The sequence below is a fragment of the Calliphora vicina genome, chromosome 4, assembly GCF_958450345.1.
Source record: "Calliphora vicina chromosome 4, idCalVici1.1, whole genome shotgun sequence".
NCBI classification, from domain to species: Eukaryota; Metazoa; Arthropoda; class Insecta; order Diptera; family Calliphoridae; genus Calliphora; species Calliphora vicina.
The window spans coordinates 15,042,515-15,054,796 of NC_088783.1; the positions used below are offsets into that span (position 1 = coordinate 15,042,515).

The 12,282-nt window shown below is 29.6% G+C and overlaps 1 protein-coding gene across 15 annotated transcripts in view; it reads right to left on the minus strand.

Annotated features, from left to right (window-relative positions):
- Window positions 1–12,282, minus strand: part of dlg1 (discs large 1) — an 89,974-nt gene that overhangs the window by 23,832 nt on the left and 53,860 nt on the right. For 10 of the 15 annotated variants that reach the window (XM_065507561.1, XM_065507560.1, XM_065507557.1 and 7 more), the window contains 6 exons: window positions 7,613–8,179; window positions 7,012–7,393; window positions 5,864–5,954; window positions 1,292–1,505; window positions 813–1,229; window positions 458–560 (listed from right to left, as the gene is read on the minus strand). In XM_065507561.1, the coding sequence (XP_065363633.1) occupies window positions 458–560; window positions 813–1,229; window positions 1,292–1,505; window positions 5,864–5,954; window positions 7,012–7,393; window positions 7,613–8,179 (1,774 nt within the window). Of the gene's footprint in view, window positions 1–457; window positions 561–812; window positions 1,230–1,291; window positions 1,506–5,863; window positions 5,955–7,011; window positions 7,394–7,612; window positions 8,180–8,472; window positions 8,497–12,282 lie in introns of all 15 variants that reach the window. The other 5 variants (XM_065507563.1, XM_065507568.1, XM_065507569.1 and 2 more) reach the window with 2 other exon arrangements.

A 12,282-nucleotide genomic window follows, 5' to 3' on the forward strand; every position in this document is an offset into this window, starting at 1 on the left:
AAAAAAAAACAAAAATAAAAACATGAATTAAATTAAAAGCATTAAAAATTATACATTAAGCCATAATTAAATAAAATAAAACAAAAACTAATGAAAACATATATTTTATAAAAAAACAAAAGGTTTTTTTAACAAATTTACATAATTGATTAATTAAAAAAACACACTTGAAAATCTTATTGTTTACTCATCATTGGAAGAAGAGGAAAAGTGCAAAATATTAATTAATAATTTAAAAAAATATGGGCCAGCTGGTGCACGTTTTGTTTTGGGTTTGTTTAGATTTTGTTTCGAACATAGAAATGTAATTATTTGTTTAGAAATTATTATGGTGTTTGCTTTAACTGCTTTCCAGTTTAATTAATTGTTGTTTACCTTATTTATAAATAATTCACTTATTTGTTAAGTTTATTTTATTTTTAAAATACTTTTTTTTATAAAAATGTTTGCTACTTACGCTCTTGATCACTTCCATCTTCGTTGCGCTCATCGCGACTCTTCATAAATGGAAATTTACGAGAAAATGTAAAATTTTTCTTTTTTCTATCAAGTGTTGATTGCTGAAAATTTGATAAAATTATAAATTAATTTGAATATCACTAAAGGTTACTGTAAAGAAATAAATTAAAGGAATTTGAAAGATCTTTTGTAATAAATAAAAATTATTGGAACTTTGTACACATCTAAATTTAAATCACATTTCGATATAAGATATTAAAAGTTTTTGCATTAAATGTTAACAGATCAAATTAATCTTCAAAATACCTTTAATTTATTTGTAGCAAGGGTTTTTCTTAAATTCCATTACTTACCTTATCCATATTATTATTTGCACTAGCTGATTGACCTTGAAATTTAACACTACGATCTCGCGCACGCATTTTACGTTCCCATCGACGTTTCGATGGCACAATACCAATTTGTTCATCCTCGTTGTCGCCCAACACACGACGTGCCTGCCACCATTCATCATCGGAGGCATTTGTTACATGCAATATATCACCATGTCTAAATGGTAGACCCCGCGAGGGCAGACCATCATCACGATTTGGATCATAATCAAACAAGGCCCGTACATATAATGAACGTTTCTGTGTGGTACGCAACAGAGTGCCAGTACTACCAGCGGTTAGAGCAGCCTGTTGCTTCAGCTCTTGTATGCGAGCCTCAAAACGATTATATTCTTCGGGTCTGTATTGGGCAACTAAGGTAACCACACCGCCAGATTTCTAAAATTATATTATTCATTATTTTTTTATATTTACAATCATTTCTATGTAATATTATTTACCTTTAAGGCCTGGGCAGCTTCTTCATGTGTGGCACTTCTTAAATCAATATCATTACAACTTAATAATTGATCTCCTCGTTTTAATTCACCGCCCAAATCAGCTGGTCCACCCGCCAATATAAAGGAGACATAAATACCTTGACCGTCTTCGCCGCCAACAATATTAAAACCTAAACCTTGTGGGCCTTTTTGTATGGTTATTGTTCGTGATTCCCTAAAAATAAAACATTATATAAAATATGTATGTAGGTTTAAATTTTTTCTTTTGTTTTGCTAATATGTATTTAAACAAATTTTAATTAACAATAAAATGTTAAATTTTACACCATTTCTAAATAAATTTATGGTATTTATTTTAGAAGAATTTAAATTTTAGAAAATCTGTGCACGAATTAAAAAATTGGTGTTTTTAAAATAATATTACACCATTATCATTTTATCTAACGAATATTTTTGCCATTGCAGATAACCTTCGCACTATTTTCAAAAGCCCAAGTTATTTAAAAATAATGGAGATGTTAATATTTTAAACTGAATTAGAACAGAAGTTTCATTAATGACACATTTATTCCAACTTATGAAGTTATATTGTACTTTAAAATGCGGAATTTACAAGAGATGACGTATCTTTTGAACGTGGTTTTTGTTTTTAATAACTTATATAGACATTTTGAAGGATACATATCTGTCATTTATTCTCACTTATTTATTAAAAATTATTAAAATTTAACACCAACATTTTTTTTTTTTTGCTTCGAAAATTTCGAATTTTGTGCCAACAAAGCGGGAAGTTTTGCGGCAAATGTGTTTTATCGGTTTCAACTCACGTACGTTGAGATGGTTTGTGAGGTTTAGAAGTGGTGATTTTGACACGGAAGATAAAAATCGGCCAGACCAGCCAAAAAAAGTTTGAAGACCAAGAATTGGAGGCCTAAATCCATGAAAATTGTTGTCAAACTCAACAAGAGTTTGGAAATTCATTGCAAGCTATTCAATCAGTAATTTCAAAACGTTTGCAAGCAGCAGGTTTCATACAAAAGCAGGGAAATTGGGTACCATACGAATTGAAACTGATAGACCTTGAAATTCGATTTTGTGTCTTTGAAATGTTGCTTAAAAGCTATTTTTGTACCGAATCATTACTTGATATGAAAAATGGGCCCATTACGAAAACCCGAAGCGAAAGAGATCGTATGTGAATCCCGGCCAAATAGCCGAATCGACACCAAAGCCAAATATCCATAGCGCTATGGTAATTCTCCGTATTTGGTTGGAGCAAAATGGTCCTATCTGTTATGAGCTTATGAAATCTGAACAGACCATCACAGGGAACCTGTACCAAATGCAATTCTTTTGAAGCGAGCACTGACCGAAAACGCTAAGAATATTTTGAATATTCGTAGTATTCCATCATGACAAAGCTCGAGCACATTATTCAATACCTGTTAAAAACTATTTAGAATGAAGTGGTTGGGAAGTTTTGCCTCACCCGCTTTATAGTCCCGACCGAGTCTGGACCTACTACTATTTGTTTCGATCGATGCAGATCGCTCTCTCTGGGATACGCTTCACTTTGGAACGCAGTATCCGATGTTGGCTTAATTCGTTCTTGGCCTCAAAAGATGAGCATTTCTTTTGGCTCTGAATCCATATGTTGCCAGAATGATGACATTTTTATGTCATAGCACACTCTATTTTATTGTTCAAATTCTTAATGAACCACTTTCAACTAATTTCATTTTGTCTGGAATACGATAAACCTTTCGTATATACGAATCGCCACAGGTGAATTACTTGCATTTTATCTTTATATTCTTCATTGTTATTATTTTAATCACTAATATCATATTAAGCTTTATTTAAATACAGCATTTTGAAGTAGCAATTGAAGAAATCAAATTTTAAAAAATCTTACACTCCGACTATTTAAAAATATACCATATTATTGTTTTAAAGTTTAACAACTCTAACGAAACAATTTATTTAAAAAAAAATTTTAAGAAACCCATAAATAGAGTTTTTATAATATTCAACACTTAATTTTCTTTATAGCCAATATCTGAACTGTAGCATCAAATAACTAACTTTGTTAAATATATTAAAATACATGTTAGATAGTTAAATTTTATAATATTTTAGCTCACAATGCTGCATAATCGATCATGTTCTCAGTTCTAGCAATTTTCTTTAAATAAAAATCTTATTAAAATTGAAACACACCGCGTAAAAGTAACTACTTAAAAGGATTTGAAACTAAGAAAGCACTTTGTTATTAGATTAGAAATCTATTTTTTTAATTTTTTCAAATTTACATAAAATTTATTTACGAAATGGTGTAGGCATAAAACAAAAACAACTTGATTATAATAATAATTTCTTTTTCTTTTAATAATGTTAATAATAAAATAAACACATCACTTTTCAGTATTTTCATAGCGATCACGTAGTAAATTATTCACCACCAGTAGTCGAGTATTTGCAAAACGTGTATCGTATTGTTTTTGTTGTAGTTGTTGCTGCTGCTGCAGTTGCTCTTGCTGTTGTTTTTCATCTACAATTGTCCATAATGGAGGTTTACGTAAATTCGCAATACGCTCATCTAAATTTAGTAATTGCAATTGTAGACAACTCATTTTTGTTTGTTTATTTGTTTGTTTGTTATTTGTAATTGACAATACACATAAATGCAAAAACAATACAATTATAAATTTTATATTAAACAAACAAAACAAATTTGTATATTTTATGCGTCTCAGGTGTCGTGATTAATTCATAAAAGGAATTTCTTTGATAATTTGCCAAAACATTGACTTTTTTAAATTTAAGTTTTATTTTATTTGATTTCGCTAGTTATTTGCTGCTTATACGATCGAGCTACTGAATGAGGTGGGTTGATGACGTTTTACAGAGACACTGTTTGCGTTGCGCACTGTTTAATTACGAGTGAAGTTTATTATCTAAGGTTCACTTAATGACTAACTGATTTCTGCAGAAATACATTTTTGGGAAGCATCAAACAATTCGCAACCTAACAGTGGAACATTTGCATACACTAACAATTTCCCATTAACAGGTGTTTTATAAAGTATTTAGTCGTTTACGCTGGTATCTACTGTATGCGGTTTTCTTGACTAGCATATCTTAAGTTTTATCTTTCTTATCAAATTAAATTAAAAAAAAAAAATAAAATCTGAAATATTACTTTTAAAAACTAATATGCGTCCGTAGGGAATATAAGATCAGTTACTTATCTTTAAACATATGGTAAATAGTTAAGAATTGTAAAACTTGTAAATGATGAATGTACGAGATAGTAGTCGTAGTAATGGAGGAACATTTTATGAATGAAATTTTATGTACGTCAGGAAAACTCAATAAGTATGTAGTTGTAACAACCACACCCTTTGAAAGAGGCAATTTTCCCAAGACGTGCTTTTATAACAAAATGTTATAAACTTTTGTAAGCAGTTTTTAGAAAACCTTTAGACATGTTCGAAGTTAATGTAAATTTTACATATAAAAAAAATTCTCAATATGTGACTGGCAGAAATACAGACAAAATAGAGCTTGTTCTTCTACCAATATGTTTGACAGCTTTTTATCAAATACTCTTTATTAAAACAGCCTAACCCTTAGATAATTTTCCAATTAACTCTAATATCATTAATATTTACAGGAGCATTGAACTTTATTGTAAGGTGGCAAAATTATATTGGATATAACTTAAAAATGAACGCGGTTTTTGTCTTTAATAACTTATGTGTCATTTTGATTGGTACAAATCTTTCACTTATTCTCTCTTAGTTATTGAATAGTGTAAACAACAAAGTTTTTTTTTGCTTCGTATTTGTTGAATTTTGCGCCAACAATGCGTCAAATGTGGGAAGTTTAGCTTTACTTGTTTAATTTGAAAAAAAGGGCCGCTGAAGCACACAGATTGCTTGCCAAAGCTTATGGTGAATGTGTTCTATCGATTTCAACGTGCGAGAGATGGTTTATGCGGCATTACTCCATGAAACCATGTCAAACTCAACAAGAGCTTGCAAAATCATTGGGTGCTACTCAAACAGCAATTTCAAAATGTTTGCGAGTAGCAGGATTCTCCCAAAAGCAGGGAAATTGGGGTCGATACGAATTGAAGCTGAGAGACCTTGAAATGTTTCTTAAACGCTGTAAAAGATAATAATTTTAGCACCTAATCATTACTTGCGATGAAAAATGGAACCATTACGATAACCCGAAGCGTAAGATATTGCATGTGAAGCCCAGCCATCCAGCCGAATCGACACCAATGCTAAATACCCATGGCACTAAGGCAATGCTCTGTATTTGGTGGGACCTGAAGGGTACTATCTATTATGAGCTGCTGAAATCTGGCCAGGCCATCGATATCCCTATTGAAGACTTTAGGTGATTTTTATGCAAACAGTGTAAGTATTTTACATATCCTATCACACTACATTAACTCTTGTACTCAATATCTTTACACTCTAAGCTAACATTATAATTTTGTGAATAATTTCTATTTATCTTACTTTATAAAATAAATCTAAAATAAATTATTAAACTTACCTTGTTATATCCTCAGTGCTAACAGCCCGTGGAGTGCCTGGCGGCACGGCAGCCAAAACATTTGATGAGGCATACCTAGATGCTGGTTGTTCTATAATATGATATTTTGTTTTTTTTTGTGTTTGCACCAAATCAAAATAAAGCGTATAAGATAGAAAAAAATGCCCAAACAATATTGGTTGGGAAAGGAAATACGAAAAATACAAAATTATTTTTATTAGTGTGATTAAAGCAAAGGTTCGTTTGATTATTTTTTTTTAATAGTTGTAGTAGTATTTTAGAGGTTATTTTCTTGTTTTTTTTTTTTGGTTCTAAAGCCAGTTGTTGTGGTAGGACAATAATACATAGTTTGTTTTTCTTTTAATATATAGAGATTTTGTTGGAATTTGTTTGTAAACAAATTTTAAAAACATAGAAATAGGAATGTAATATAAGAAAAATTAAATAAAGTATAAATAAATAATCAAAATTTAATAAGAAAAAAACACACCACTCTTGTATGCAGCAGCAGCACCAGTAGACATGCAAAAACACACAAATCATCACAGTAAAAAACTCTTTAATTTAAGATTTAAAGAAAATTATATATTCCAAGAACTAAATCATAGTCCACAAAACTTAAAACGTGCAAAACAATCACAAACAAATTTTGTTGTTGTATGGAAAACAAGGAATTTCTTTCATTTTCCATAATGTCCTTTAAACATGCAAATTATGTGTTTTTTTATATAATAGAAAATAAAAGTAACGAAACTTTCTTTTTTGTTAAGAACTGAGCAGAGTAATTCTTGAGAAATTATAATAAACAATACTACGAAAATAACTAAAAATGTCTGATTTGTTTTGATATACACTAAATCCACAAGCATACAAGTGTAGCAAAATTATGTTTTAATATATTGGAATGATTCAAAAAAGGTATGAAGTTTGGTTATTGGTTTGGTTTGGTTCGATTTTTCTTTTCTTTTCTTGCTTGAGCAAAGGTGGTTAAAGTTTGGTTTTCTTTTTTTTTTTTTTCTTTTGGTTTTTCAAATTCAACTTAAGGAAAATTCGAAAATTATTTAGAAAAGAAATAAAGTTAAAGTAAAAATAAAAATAAAGGAAAACTCATAAAAATAAAAAGAAATAATAATGGAAAAAAAGCTTACGAGGCAAAGGTGACTGGGATCTAGATGTAGATGTGGGAATTATTTCAGCTACAGCTGGGGAAGATGCATGGTGCTGATTATTGCTATTATTAGTAATTGTAGCTGTTGTTGGTGGTTGCATAGCGTTTGTATTGTTGTTGTTGTTGATGTTGTTGGTGGTAGTTGTGTATGGTGTGGTGGAAGATGAACGAGCAAAATCAACAACAGTTTGTCCTATAGTATTTATCGCACCTGTTGAATGCGAATTCACTTGATTGAAAGTATGTCCCGACGTCGAAATTACATGACCCGATTTGCCCACAACCAATGTTACTTTATCGACAACGGATTTTAAAGTGGCAACGGCTTCCTCATGTGTAACATTTTCTAAATTTTTATCGACCTGCAAGAAATACAAATAATTAAATTATTTTAATGTCAAGCGAGTTCTGATTTTTAAATCTTTTTTTACTAAATGTTATTTTTTACAAAAAATTACATTTTAAGGACGTTTATTTATAGTAAATCCTTTTTAAAAAAGTCCATTTCAAAGTACGTTTTTGCATAAAATAAATTTAAATTATGATTTATGAACTTGCTCACAATATCTTCTACTACTCACCCCATTAGCCTTTACAGCTATAAGTTTATCACCAATTGATAAACGGCCATCGACAGCAGCAGCACCACCATCCATTATTTTGGTAACATAAATACCATTATCGCCTGGTATATGTTGATTACCAATACCGCCGGCAATTGAAAAGCCTAATCCCTTGCCACCCTTTACTAAATCGATTTCGATTACTTTGGGTCCCGCATCGGCTGGCTGTATCGCGGACATCTTAGAGCTAATACCATCTACAGCGCCTGCGCCACTACCACCACCTCCAGTGCGTTTTCTTTTCACATGTAACTTAACAATATTGCCGGCTTTTTTTAAGGCATCGACAGCCGAGGCATGAGGTACATCGACCACGGAGACATCATTGACCGACACAATAATATCGTTAACACTTAAGCGACCATCGGCTGCAGCAGCACCACCCGCTATTAATTTGGTAATATAGATAGATGAATCATTACCAACATGAGGATTGTCTGTGCCGCCTGCTATGGAAAAACCTAAACCAGAATTGCCACGTTCCAAAGTAATATCTTCATATTGCCAGCTATCGTCACCATTAACCTGGAAAATTTAAAAATTACAAAAAAAGAACGCATTAAAAACAATTGAAAATGTTAAAGGGAAAACACAAAAAAATTGTTTTTTTTATATATTTTTTATTAAGCTACACAGAAACTGTAATTGATGGATAAAATGTATAATTAGTAGATTTTTTAAAAATTTCATTATTGTAATTGCTGCGATCGATGTTTTGTTTAAGGGACAAATTACAAATGAGATACGATTTTGTTTTCGTGAAAACCATGGACATATACACAAAAGCCTTAAGATCGCAAAATCTTTATGATTCTTACCTTGTTCGTAGATGCCCGATGAGCCTATAAATATTAAAAAATAAAGCCAAAAATTATAACAAATTACCAAAATTTAAAATATAATGAGAAATAATAGCCAAATTCGATGAATCATATGAATAAGTTTTTAACTTTCAAATTTTTAATACGTGATTCTCAGAAAAAAAAATTATTAATTCAAACTATTCTCAGAAACATTTGTAATTTAAAGGGCTAGAAAAATTTAAAATTACTCATAGATCATTAATAAGAGGTTCTATAGAAAAAGGACAATAATCTCTGATCACTTATATTTCCCACCAAATATAGATTTTTATATCAAAAATTTAAAATCACTCATAGATGGTCCTAGAGGAAAAAGGTAAATAAACTGTGATGACTCATTTTTCCCACCAAAAAATCACTGATAGATCGATATTAAGAGGACCTAGATGAAAAAGGAAAATATCGATTTTTATATTTATGAAAAATCTAAAACCACAGATCGTTAATAAGAGGACATGGATTAAAAAAAAACTAATAATCTGTGATCACTCTTATATTCCATCAAATATCGATTTTTGTATGTTAAAACTAAAATCACTCCTATATTGTTAATAAGAGGTCCTAGATGAAAAAAGACAATAATCTGTAATTAACTCATATTTCCCACCAAATATTGATTTTTATATGAAAAATCTAAAATCACTCATAGATCGTTAATAAGAGGTCTTAGAAGAAAAAGGACAATAATATGTGATCATTCATATTTCCCACCAAATATTGATTTTTATATGAAAAATCTAAAATCACACATAGATTGTTAAAATGAAGTGCTAAAGGACAATAATATGTGATCACTCTTATATATGGATTTTAATATGAAAAATCTAAAATCACTAATGGATCGTTAATAAGAGGTTCTAGATGAAAAAGAAAATAATCTGTTAACACTCATATTTCCCACCAAATATCGATTCTTATATGATAAATCTAAAATCTCTCATACATCCTTAATAAGAGGTCGTAGAGGAAAAAGGACAATAATCCCTTATTTCTCATAGCTCGTTAATAAGAGGTTCTAGAGTAAAAAGGACAACAACCTATTATCACTACTATTTCCCACCAAACATCGATTTTTATATGACAAATCTAAAATCACTCATAGGTCGTTAATGAGAGGTCCTAGAGGAAAAAAGACAATAATTTTGTGATCACTCATATTTCCCACCAAATATCGATTTTTATATGAAAAGAGGTCCTAGAAGGAAAAGGAAAAAAGCCTATGATCACTCTTTTTTCTCACCAAATATCCATTTTTATATGAAAAATGTAAAATTACCTACTCATAGATCGTTTATAAGAGGTTCTAGAGTAAAAACGAATATTGTTTGCATTGTATTGTCAATCTTTGTATTTCATTCGAAAAGGTTTTTGGTTCATTATTTTCAAATGCAATACCCCACCCAAATCTAGAAGAGCTTTGTATACAAACTGCACTAAAATACAACCTTTTGAAACATCCCTGACAAATCGGTTACATTTATTGTATAAAAAATGTAATTGTATGTTATTTTATTTTCTTAAAATCCTAAAACAATTTTCACCTATTTGCCAATGCATTAATTGATGTGAATTTTCAATTTGCGATAAGCAAAAACAGAAACTAAATACATAAATGAATAAAACAACAATAATTTAAACGCCCACTTGATAATAAAAAGAAAATATAGCAATAACTACAACAACAAACAGCATAAACAAAAAATAAATAAAAAATAAAATATCGCATAAACTACACAATGGGCAAGAGTACGAAAGAGTATGACTAAATACATTGTTGCACAGACCTTAAAAAGATCAAAAATAGTATGAGGTCAAGAAATTCTTATTGTTTTTTTTCAGCTTCTATTAATGTAAGAATATATATACATATATGAATGTATGTACTGAGAAGAGTTATATATACGCACACATTACAATAATGTGATAAAAATAACATACAACGATCGTAACATAATGTGGAAAAAAGGCAAGAAGCAAAACACACAAAACCAAATGAAATATAAAAATATTAATATAGAAAAATATATGAATATACTACAATGGAATTCCCTCCCTACAATGAGTAGAGCAAAATAGAGTTGCTAAGTGGAAACAGAGCTAACATTAATATTTAAAACAAGGCATTTTAAATTTAAAGTGGAATTTGTTTGAAATCATTATTTAAAGAGTTATACTTAAAAGAAAAAAAAATTGTAGTTTGTTAGGAAAATGTTTTATTGTTTTAACATTTAAAAATAAAAGCGAAAAACACTTAAGGATTTTACAGAAGCAAATGGAAGAAATGAAACATACGAGCATATTATGTGGGGTATCAAAATAAAAAAAAAAGTGATTTGAACTACATATTTGGAATTCGAAAACTTTTTATTTATCGATCATATTGTATATTTTTTAAATAGATCATTTAACTCTCCTGGGGAATGATTAATACACCTTTTAAAATATAATAACCAATTTGCTGTTATTGTTGTAAACAGCTGAAACTATACAATTTTCTAATTTGGTAGTTCTGTAGAATTGATGCTGGGGTCTTTCCGCTTGTGCTCACTATTTCTTTTCACACTTTAATTATGTAGTCTTTTAAATTGTAAAAGTACTTAGATAAGTGTCTGTTTTTATTGTCTTAAATGTTAAGATTTTGTTTGAATGAAATATGCACAAAAACAAAAGATAAAACAAAACACGTGAATGTTAAATATTTGGCTTAGATCCATTAATTGTGGCATAGCGTCCGTAACATTTGGTCTTTTAGTGTTCTGTTTGAGTATTAACATGTGAACAAAACATTTTTGACTCGTGAACGTAAAGTAATGGGGCCTCTAATCTTAATCTAATTTGATATGAAGCAATGAGCTCTTCAAATTATTTTTGTCCTTTTGAAGAAATTCTATTTAATCGGATAAAAATCTTTTAAAAGTTAAATTCTTTTAAAATTTTTTTTTTTTTAAATATATTTTTTTTACCATTTTTACCAGAGGTATATCTTTTTATGCTGAAGTTCGAATATTGGGTATATTGTATATTTGTTACTTGGTCAGTATACAGTGAGCATCAAAAGTGAGTTAACACCAAAAATTATTTGATTTTTTTTAAGATAATGAAAATCCTAAAATCTATCCATGGATTCAAATTTAAAAGTTTCGGTTTGTTGGAGATTGAGTTGAATAATAGATTCGGTATGAAAAAAAAGATCATGATCTTAAAAAAATCAAAAAATTCACTGGTACAATATACTCATATCTGAGGCGTGTGTATATGGCCTCATATAGCGTTTAAAACTACCTTTTACACCAGATATAAATCTTAAAATTTTTGAACCCAATATAGTCAAAATTTAAATTTTTTTGTTTTTATCCCGAAAATTAAAATATGTCATATTAATGGGTCGGCCAACGCTACTGAAGGTCGTTTGCCATCCATAATCGACCCATAAAAGTATATTTTTATAATAATTTTATTCCCATGATTTCAGACTTTCATTTAACGTTTGAAATTACCAATAAAACCGAGATTTTAAATGATTTTTATTGGGTTACATAAAATATCTTAAGTTAAAGCTATAAATCTTGGCTATAGTACCAAAATATCTACTATTAGTAGGACAATTTTTGAAATTAGATTCAAATGTGTTAATAATTTGGAATTCTTTGAATTTGAAATGCTTTCAAACGATATAAAAAATTTTAAAATCACCTTCCTACCACAATTTTTTGTTCCTATCAAAAATTCGTATGACAATTGGATTATTGATCAAAGCAGAGGCAG